General features: G+C 33.6%; 1 protein-coding gene across 1 annotated transcript; it reads left to right on the plus strand.

The window, feature by feature from the left end:
* Positions 1 to 986: 986 nt before the first annotated feature.
* LOC111808701 (caffeoylshikimate esterase) lies at positions 987 to 3,355 on the plus strand. Its single transcript, XM_023694844.2, has 8 exons — positions 987 to 1,390; positions 1,477 to 1,506; positions 1,668 to 1,797; positions 1,895 to 2,041; positions 2,118 to 2,248; positions 2,316 to 2,453; positions 2,816 to 2,914; positions 2,980 to 3,355. The coding sequence occupies exons 1-8, from the start codon at positions 1,082 to 1,084 to the stop codon at positions 3,196 to 3,198; spliced, it is 1,203 nt and encodes a 400-aa protein (XP_023550612.2). The 5' UTR covers positions 987 to 1,081; the 3' UTR covers positions 3,199 to 3,355.
* Positions 3,356 to 10,801: the final 7,446 nt, after the last annotated feature.

Below are 10,801 nucleotides of genomic sequence, written 5' to 3' on the forward strand. Positions count from 1 at the left end.
ATTCAGACTAAGAACTTGAATATAACATTTAATAATTAGACTGATTTTTTTTTTAAAGCTTTGTCTTGAAGCTTTTGTTCTTTTATTTTCCTTTGTTTTTCTTCATTTAATTTCTTACTTCCTTTACAAAAAAATAAAATAAAATAATAATAATAAATCCTCTGACTAAAAAAGATGATCTGTCTTCTTTTGTCGTCTTAAGACATACCATACAAAGTGTTTTAAGACATACCATACAAAGTATATGGTCTAGTCATTTACTAATATACGTCACTGATGATATTAATTTTAGACCGCCTTTTAAAGTATAACTACTTCCTAAAATTTACATACTCAAATATAATATTTAATCTAATAATTTGTAATATTTCTTATAATAAGAATGTGTACCTTACTTTTGGGTGGCTCAATTTTCTATAGGATAGCCTTCTAAAAAACTTACTAGAAAGCATGTGAACTTGTTTTAGTTGATGGGGTTAATCTTCACTTCTAGAAGCTAAAAGTAGTAAAACTGTGACCATACTTAAAAGGAAAATATACTTAAAAGGAGAATATTATGGTGAGAAATTAGAATATAAATGTATTTTTAAATTTATAACTAGTTTTACCCTCCTTCCAACAGATATTTTTGACATACTAGACCGTGATTGCATATTAACAAAGATTACAAAATTTTGTATTTTGTTTAGATGGCTTTTGACCGACACAATACCACAGGAAGAAAGTGATTGGTTTTTTGAAGTTCATATCATGGAATTTGCGAAAAGAAAAGTGGACGGAAAATGGTCCTTTTTTTGAGTGGGTGTGTGAATACAAAAGTATCCTCAAAATTCTTCTTAATTTCAAGAATTTAAAACGAAAAACAAAACTTTTAATGCTCTCCGTCCAGGAAAAAAAAAAGAAAAAAAAAAAAAAAGAAAAAGAAAAAAAAGGAAAATCCCATGTGCCCGTTCGTACTCTGTTATAAAGACGCCATGGTTATTTTAATTGGTCCAATAGACGAGCAATTGAGCTCAGACTTCCGCCATTCCATTCATCCCATTTTTTGTTTCACCTCTTTTCAACTGCCAAATCACCGTCCATGGCCGTGGAACTCAGATTCCCCTCGTCAGAGCTTTCTTTATTTTCCCGGAAGTGTTTCGCTCCGATCAATCACCGCCAAAATGTCCGATTGCCCTTCACCTGTCCAAGGAAAACCACCCCAGAGTCACCGATGAGTTGGGGTTCTGGTCACCGCCTTGTTGTTACAGCGAAGAAATCACCGATCGATGGCGTTCCGGCGGAGCTTAACAAAATCGCCTCTCAGAAATTGGACTCTGCTCCGGCCCGCCGCCGGGTCCGGTCCGCTTTCATGGAGCTTCAACAGCACCTCGATCACTGCTTATTCAAGGTTTATTTTGTACATTTTTTTTCAAAATCTTGATCTATGAGATTCCCTGTTTCGGTCGTTTGACTAAAATCGATTTAATCTGTTAGATGGCTCCTGCTGGGATCAGAACTGAAGAGGTACGAAATGGTGTTTTAAGTTCGAATTTGCAATAGATTTTACCTTAGATCAAAGAAGATATTGATTTAATCTTTTAGGTTTTCAATTTCCCCTTTTCGTTAATTTTTTGCAATATTGTTAGAATGTTATGTGATGAATGAATTGAATGTGTTGTGTGTAGTGGTATGAATGTAATTCAAGAGGCTTGAATATTTTCTGCAAAAGATGGTTTCCTGAGAGTGATGTTGATATTAAAGGTGCTGTGTGTTTCTGCCATGGCTATGGTGATACCTGCACGTTCTTCTTTGATGGTTTGTTATCGTTTCATTTTCCATTTTTGTTCATTCATGTGTTTTCCGTGATGCCCCCAACAACATGAGTTTTGTGGTGGTGTTGTTAAAATTTCAGGAATTGCTAGGCACATTGCTGCATCTGGGTATGCCGTTTATGCAATGGACTACCCGGGTTTCGGTCTTTCGGAAGGATTGCACGGTTACATTCCCAGCTTTGATGAACTAGTTGATGATGTTATAGAACAGTACAAGAAGTTCAAAGGTTTGGTGAGAGTAGTTTATATGTGGATCATCACTCTCTTACAATCGTTCCTCAAATTGTATGTTTGAACATGCAGGTAGACCAGAATTGAATGGATTGCCTCATTTCATATTAGGACAGTCCATGGGGGGAGCTGTTACCTTGAAAATTCACTTGAAGGAACCAAAGCTATGGGATGGAGTGCTTCTTGTGGCTCCCATGTGTAAAGTAAGTAAGTTCATAAGGAATGAACAAAGTTTTTGATCTCTGAATACTGATTTTGATGCTTTTTAAGATTGCAGACGATGTCAAACCGCCCAAACCTGTGCTTAAGCTCTTAAAACTAATGTCTCATGTCGTGCCAAAAGCCAAGCTTCTCCCAAATGTCGATCTCGGAGAACTCGCTATCCGAGAAACAAACAAAAGGAAACTGGTTCGTATGCCTTTACGCTCTTTACATGCATTAGATTTTCATACCAATCAAGCCTTTGTACATTTAGTTCCTTGATAGGGAGAGGTTTCCATCTCACACGTGATCTATTTACAAGAGAAACGAAATGTCACGGTGCATTGACATTTGTTTCTTTGAAGAGTTTTAGAACATTTTATATCGTCTAGTTTGCTTGTAATGCCCCTGTTGAAAATTGCCTACGATCGAAATATGTCGAAACAAATAACTAAATCGGAAGAACAACTTGAGGAAATAGAGGAACTTAAAGCACTTATACTTTATACATACATACATGTCACATATCAGTTTTGAATAGAGCTTATGAGTTTTTTTTTTTTTTGCAGGCGGTGTACAATGTTATATCATATGGCGACCGGATGCGCGTGAAAACCGCCATGGAACTTTTAAAGGCGACGGATGATATTGAGAAACAAGTGGAGAAGGTGATGGTTCCCTTCCCATATGAGCATGATTGATTTAGGATTTACTGATTGTAGAGAATTTGCAGGTTTCATCACCATTACTGGTTCTTCATGGAGCTGCAGACAAGGTGACAGATCCTAAGATTAGTCGTTTTCTATATGAGAAAGCGTCAAGCAAGGACAAGACTTTGAAGCTGTATGAAGAAGGTTTTCATTGCATCCTAGAAGGAGAACCAGATGAAAGAATTTTTACTGTCCTTAATGATATAATCTCTTGGCTAGATTCCCGATGCTCCTCGACGTAGTTCTCGGCTATCCGTTCAATGTTTATATTTGAAGAAATAAAATTGTGTTTTCTTTTGTTGAAGTATAAACTTTGGTTAAATCATACCAAATATGAAACTTTAGATTAGGTTTTAGATTAGATTTCAATAGTTGAAAATTTTCATATTTGATGCTCAACTTTAAATTTGTCGAAAATTTTCATATTTAATGCTCAACTTTAAATTTTGTTCTAAAAAAAAGATATATTTGTTAGTAACTACGGATCGATATTGTGTACTTTAAGTATAGTTTGCGTAGTTTTGCTTTGAGCTTTCATAAAAGTTTCACCAATAGAGATGTAATCATTCCCTCTTGAAATTTGAGATTCAATTTTAAAATTATCAAAATCTTTTTTTAAGTAATTCATTTAACAAATTTTTCTTTTATATTTTAATTTTTTTCAACTAAATATTTTTTAGTGTTACTTAACAAGGAGACTTTATCAGCCTATGGATTATAAGATCCAATTATGCAGATTAGTTAAGCTGTCACTTTATTTTAGACCTATATTTTAAAATTTTATACACTAAAGGATTCGTGGTATCTATTGTTTTATAGATTTATGTTCTAAAACTTTATAATTAATTATTTAATTTTAATAATAATTGTGATCATTTTATTTACAATTTAATAATATATATTGGATGAAAAATACAAGGTTAATTAATGTAATTTTGAACATGTGGTTGACCTCTAAGAAGATCACATTAGAGTAATAACTAAAGGGTCTATAATATATGTAAAGGTTGAGTGTCTTATTCTAATAACATTATTAATATAACTCACTTTGTAATTGATACAAAAGATTTTGATTCAAATCGTTAACGTGGAGACATGTAAGTAGGATATCCTATAAAATGAATTTGTATAAGACTAAACAAAAAAAAATTAATCCCTTTATAAATTCATTAATTGAGAAGATTAATATTTCACAATGATAATATATGACTCGATCTTAATCTTAAAAATTTTATGAACTCCTGGTGAGGACTTGTCCTTTGATTTACATGAGTTAGAAAGACTTTTGATTTCTTGACTTGACATTGCATGAAAGTTGATTTTTCATGAGTTGTTTATAATTACAAATGAGTCAAAAGTTCATTTTACCTGGTACTTATGTAACGACTCGAAATTTTCTATTTAATTTAAGATTGCTACTTTATACATGATAACATTGAATGCGAAAATACTTCATTAGATCGGACACCCATTAGAACTAGTAACCATCATGACAGCATTAAGTTAAACGTAATGATCGTTCTTCTGGCTAACTGTCGCATATTCTAATGGTCATCGAAATTTCATAAATAGCCTTATCATGTCATATTGATTCTTCCCTAATATTTCATGAGCAACAGAAATGATTTAATAGGTTTGTGGATCAGGCACTTCATGGAAATAAATGTTCATGTGGACAATAAGGTTGGCCAACTTACTCAATTTTAATCACAAGATCCTCACATGTTTTTATTATCATGATTCCATTAACTGGATCAATAGTTTTTTTTTTAGTTTCCCGCTTACATTTTTTTCCAGTCAAACTCTAAACTTGCTAAAGGTTTAATAATTAACATTTTTGCTCATACATCCTCCCAATGTCATTTTAACAATTGTCCTATATCCATAACGGAAAAGGCACACAACTTTTTTTTTTTTTTCCAACTCTTTTGTAACACTAAGATGTAAATTTAACAAAATTCTCTTAAAAAAATTGGTATTATATATAAGCATGATGGATATCTTAAGATGCCATCAATTTTGGGATATTTAAAAATCCAACTTAAATGAGTCTTAAAACTTTAACTATGGTAATACCTCTTTCCAGGTTAATATTGCTAGGAAAAATTTATGGATAATTTTCTACAACAATTTGGTTATATTGAGCTTTCGGTAATGCATTTGTGTAGGGGTATAAGGAAGATTACCACAAAACTTCTAGTTGATTTAGAGACAATGTCCCACCTCTGTAATGCTCGTGTATCCCCCACCCAAATCCATCTTAAATCATAGTTTCTTAAATTTAAAGTATCTTGACAATTTCATACAGTAGTCTCTCTCCATATACCTCTAAAATTTTGACCATGATCGTAATGCCTTGTCCAAACAGTGGCTCGATATTTTTAAATCACCTCATAACTTCCATACTTGTAGTTCTTTTATTTATTTATTTATTTATTTTCAAATCGTATTAAGACTGCACAGAAATTTCTACCTCTCACTACTTTCAAAGCTCATTTTCCATATGTTATAGGCACATTAAGTTATTACTTAAACATCATTCTCATGTATACCAACCACGTTTAAAATTACACTAATTAGCTTGAATTTTTCAAACTTAATGGTAAATAAAATTATTAAAATTATTAAAGTTATGACTAAAAATTTAATCATTAATTAGGATGGTTTAGAGCATAAAATCCAACCAACTTTATGCTAACTAAATTTATTTACTAATTACCACAAAATTATAAAATGAACTTAGCTTAAATAATGTATATGGCTCTAAAGGTAAGAAATTTAATTATATTATTTTAATAATAATTTTTATTATTTTATTTATAATATAATATTATCCATTAAATAATAATAAAAAAAAAAAATCTATTCTTATAGTTTGAATAATATATGTTTTAACTTTAAAAGAATTAAAAAAAAAAAAAGAAAAAAGTAAAAATGTAATTTTCAAACTTTTAATGAAAGTTGAGTGATTTTTATGAAATCATCCCGCGGGTCAAAGAAAAAAGAAAAAAATAAATGAAGAATAAATAATAAAAATAATATTACATTTTGAGAGGATAAATGTGAAGTTTATGGGATAAAATACCCTCATTCCTATCCAATTTAACCTATTACCAATTATAAATAGAGGAAGAGATAATTGGAAGAAATTGGGAAATTAAAGGGATAATGTCAGAGGGACTCATTAAAAACTAAATTATATTAGTTTTTATTTTACAAAATTGAGCCCATGTATAAATGACAAATTATGTAAAGATGATGTATTTAGGTTCATAAGGAATCATACTCAATAATATAAAGGCATAATAATATAATGTCGATGGCGAGTTGCCGGAAAATCCGCCGGAGAGGGTTGTTCGGGTCGCGCCTGTTTGGGAGTGGGCTGAGTGAGAGGTGGTCTGGGTTGGGCTAGGCTTACGTCGGGCTGGACTGTCAAGATAAATGGGTTCTGTCTCTTCCTACCATTGATCTTTTTTACTGTACGCCAACAAAGTTAGCATACCTGAGACAAACAATTTGTATGGTTGTGGTTGTTAGGAGGAAATAGGAGGGTTGATATGAACCAAAACATCAATCATGCAATATGCAATATAAACTTTAAGGAAGATGTGAAGAAAATGTTGTCAAAATTATCAAAAAAATGTTTCAGGTCACATTGAAGAAAAATCTAGTTTCATTGTTATAAATCGTGGGTGGATCATAATTGTGAGTTATGGTCTTTATTTAATATATATTAAGGCTTATTGGCTAATTATGGTCGTAAAGTATATGAAAGTTACCACTCTTGAAAAATCTTGGAGAAGGTTGAGAGTTTTCATTTTGAGGCTATATAATGCGCATGTATGTTATCTTTGTAACATAGATTTGGAAGATGGAGTAAAAGAAGCATTTGTGATTTTCTTTGGCCAACACCTAAGTTTCTTTGCAATCCTATATAGTTTAGGTTGCATGTAGAATCATTTAAGGTTGACATGATCAATCTTACTTGTGGAGTAATTCGAATCTCAAACAAGTGTTATTGCCTTGAGATATTCGATCAACAAGGTAATCCGAGTCTTACTCTTCTTTTAGTGATTTCTATATCATTTAGTATTATAGCTTTAGGCTCAAGGTCAGATATATGTTTCCTTGCGTTTATCTCTTTTAATTCTCTTTATATATATATATATATATATATATATTACCTTGTGTAGAAGGATCATATTCTATCACAAAAATATACAAAAAAGGATTATATTCTTTCTATTCTTTAATTCATGTTGACATATTCTATAAAGTGTTAGATTTGGATCTTACTAACACTTTGTTCTCCTACGGCTAAATTAGTCTTTATTCATTTTCTTTCTTTAATTCGTTTATTTGTTGTTATTCAGATTGCTCCTTTAATACCCTTGTTTGTGTGTTAAGTGTGCTGTCTATTCACTTTGAATTGCACTTAGCTCTATAACATAGCTTGCCTCACATCCCAATTTGTTTTGGAGCGTGATTTGTGTGTGCTCAATTGTGAGGGTGAGTTTGCAAGGGACTGATACATTGATTCGAGTTTTGAGTGTTAAACACGAGTGAACACATGTGAGGGAACGCTTGTGAGATCTTTTTTTTTCCTCTCTCTCTCTCTTAACTTTCTTTTGTAGCATGAACAATCCAGATGACAATCCTAACATTAATGATGCAGAATTGAGAGAAGCACAGCAACAAACCATGGAAAAATTAATTCGTAGAATAGAAAAGTTGACAGATTGAATAGGAAGATTGGAGATTCAAAATCAAGCTCGAGAGAGGATTCCACTACCTGCACAATATGCAGATTGATACGAGGGAGACAATTCTAATCAACACGAGAATAATCCACATGTGGTTGGTCGTGCCTTGATGCGAGGGAGAGGCCGTGGAAGAAGGCATCATAATTTACAACAACGAGTTCCTTATGACGATAGAATTGATCGTAACGTGGGGAGCATCAAATTAAAACTTCTCAAGTTTTATGGCAAAACCGATTTAGGGGAGTACCTTGAATGGAAGAAAACGGTGGAGTCAGTGTTCAACTGTCATAATTTTAGTGATGAAAATAAGGTAGTAACGCATTGCTCAATTCAAACAATATGCTCAAATTTGGTGGGATAAATTGATGTCAAGTAGGAGAAGAAATCTTGAAGCACCAATAAATTGATGTCAAAGAGTCCATAAGGAAGCGTTTTGTTCAACAATATTTTCAACGGAACATGGCGCAAAAGCTTCAAGCATTGAAACAAGGACGCAAATCTACGAAGCATTATTACAAGGAGATGGATACATTGATGGATCAACTTGATCTTGATGAGGACATGGAGTAATATGAACCAAGAGACATCAATAATACAATATGCTTCGATGAAGATGTAAAGAAAATATTGTTGAAATTATCAAAAGATATTTCAAATCATGCCACATTCAAGAACAATGAAGTTTCATGTTGGGTAGATTACAATTTTGAGTAATTTAGAATTATTGTATTTCATTAATATATTTTAAGACTATTTATTTAGTTTAGGTTACAAATTACATAATTAATTAACCATTAAGTAGGTATGTTACAACTCTTGGAATGCCTTTAATAGTTTCATTTTGAGACTATATAAAGCCATGTATGCTGTATTTGTAAGTGGACTTGAAAAATATATCAAAATAAACATTTGTGCTCTTCTTTAGCCAATGAAAAATATATTAAAAGAAGCATTTGTGCTCTTCTTTAGCCAATGGCTAAGTTTCTTTGCAATTATATGTAGTTTAGGTTGCATGTAGAATCATTCAAGCTAGACATGATCAATCTTGCTTGTGGAGTGATTCGAATCTCAATCAAGTATTCTTGCATTGAGATATTTGATCAACAAGAATCATTCAAGCTAGACATGATCGATCTTGCTTGTGGAGTGATTCGAATCTCAAGCAATGTTCTTGCCTTGAGATATTCGATTAACAAGGTAATCTGAATCTTATTCCCCTTGTATTGATTCCTTATCTTATCAGGGAGGCTCTCATGGCACGACTTTTTAATGGGTTAAGCATAGAGATGGCAGACAAGACTGATTTACAGCCTTATTCTAATATCGAGGAGTTGTTGCACATTGTAATTAAGACCGTGAGGCAAATCCAACGAAGGTCTCAACGGTATTCTTCTAAAACTTTTTCGAACTCTACTTCTAAATGGAAAAAAGATACTAAGAACATCGATTATAAGTATAGAAATAAAGAGATGTATGAGAAGTCTCAAGCTAAATTTGAGTCCTTCGAGAGTCTCACGCACGGGTCGTCTATTTGCAATCATGGGTCAAGTGCTCTAATTCGGGTCAGTTCGGTTGAAGGGTCAACTGGTTTTGTTTGCTTGGGTTGTACTGAGGGTTGGTTGAGCCGATGGGTTGTGGATTAGAATCGGGTCGACACGTGGGTTTGTGGGTCGAGTTTACAGCAGAGGCTGCGTGTCGCAAATCGGGTGGAGTCGCGATGCTCCACGCTACGTTCGACGCATGGCTCCACCCTTCGCTTGACGATGGTGGTATGCGCAGTTCCACTTGTCGGTCGAAACGTGTCACGTTGGAGCCGTTTCTCTCTCCTCCTATGGACGAACAACAATTTTCGATTAGATTTCTTTATATTTTCTCTTTTTTATATCTTTAGATTTTGGATCCGATTCAAATCATTCTCTTTAGTAAAGTTTTAGATCATAGTTCCATCTACATCCTACTATTTTTCTTGAAATTTAAACGCTACCAGAGACCAAGTTATGAGCACCGAAAAAGTATCCGCTAACATCCTTACCGTTCTTGGAAGGACTCTCATATCTCTACCTTTGGACCAAAATTTCGGCTAGGTTTCTTCACGAGTCCTGTAGTATTCCCTCTAGATGAACATATCAAGATTTTAGACTTTGATTCACAACAGAAAGTCCTAGATCTAAGAAAAACGCTTATGATCTTACCTCGCTCGTCTTCTCAATTTCTTGATGGAAAAGGAACTCCAACCTATGGACATAAATTTTTTACCTCAAGGTGAGATTGAGGGTGGTATTAAAACGAGAGCTAGAGGTTTGGTTTGACCGTCGCTCATGATCTTAAGGTACTTAGGAGGCATCCTGACCTAGGTCATTGTCTAGTCAACCCAACTTTAGCGCCCTAGTAGATTAATTGTGAAATTATAGAATACATTAATCAATATCGGACCTCGTTTACAAAAGATTAGTTGGTGAACCCTATATAGGTCCATAATATCATGCAAAGTTATGTTGGGAATGACCCTACACGTCTGCCATTTACTAGGGTACTAATGTGGTCCATCACCCCTCTGGAAGTGGGTTGATGGAGCAGGGCCTTCATCCCTCTACTAGGACAAATCATGCTCAAATCTGAAGGCTCTACCCTAGAGGACCCATTTAAGGCAACATTCATGGGTACTCTCACATCATCCTACGAATCAAGTTAGGTACACTACTAGGATTAGCTACCTATCTCTAATAGTTCTCATGATGCACCAACTAGGATAGGTAGGTGGTTTCCCCACTAGCAATACTGATAACAATAACTCTAGGCATTGTAAGCTAAGCTCAAATTTTCTTTGAGTGATGTGGTCTTTAGCTAGGTCTCTCGAGGAAAACACGATGATTTTGTACCCTCATCTCCTTTTGAGTCTAAAATTGATCAGCCCCTATAGATGATCTTTGTCTTAGAGAACTAGGGTTTGATTCTAAAATCATGTGTCGTTATAAAAGAGTGTTCAAGTTACTAAAAACATAGTTAACAAGTCTACAAGACAAATTGTTACATGCATCTATGCCCTAATCATAATAAGGGTTCACATAACATTCTTCAATGT

Source organism: Cucurbita pepo, chromosome 13 (genome assembly GCF_057944985.1).
Source record: "Cucurbita pepo subsp. pepo isolate OVF chromosome 13, ASM5794498v1, whole genome shotgun sequence".
Taxonomy (NCBI): domain Eukaryota; kingdom Viridiplantae; phylum Streptophyta; class Magnoliopsida; order Cucurbitales; family Cucurbitaceae; genus Cucurbita; species Cucurbita pepo.

Excerpts from the sequence above, each read along its gene's own strand:
- LOC111808701 (XM_023694844.2), top strand. The coding sequence starts at position 1,082 with ATGGCCGTGGAACTCAGATTCCCCTCGTCAGAGCTTTCTTTATTTTCC. Across the intron at positions 1,391-1,476 it reads TCGATCACTGCTTATTCAAG|ATGGCTCCTGCTGGGATCAG; the intron begins GTTTATTTTGTA and ends TTAATCTGTTAG. Across the intron at positions 1,507-1,667 it reads CTGGGATCAGAACTGAAGAG|TGGTATGAATGTAATTCAAG; the intron begins GTACGAAATGGT and ends TGTTGTGTGTAG.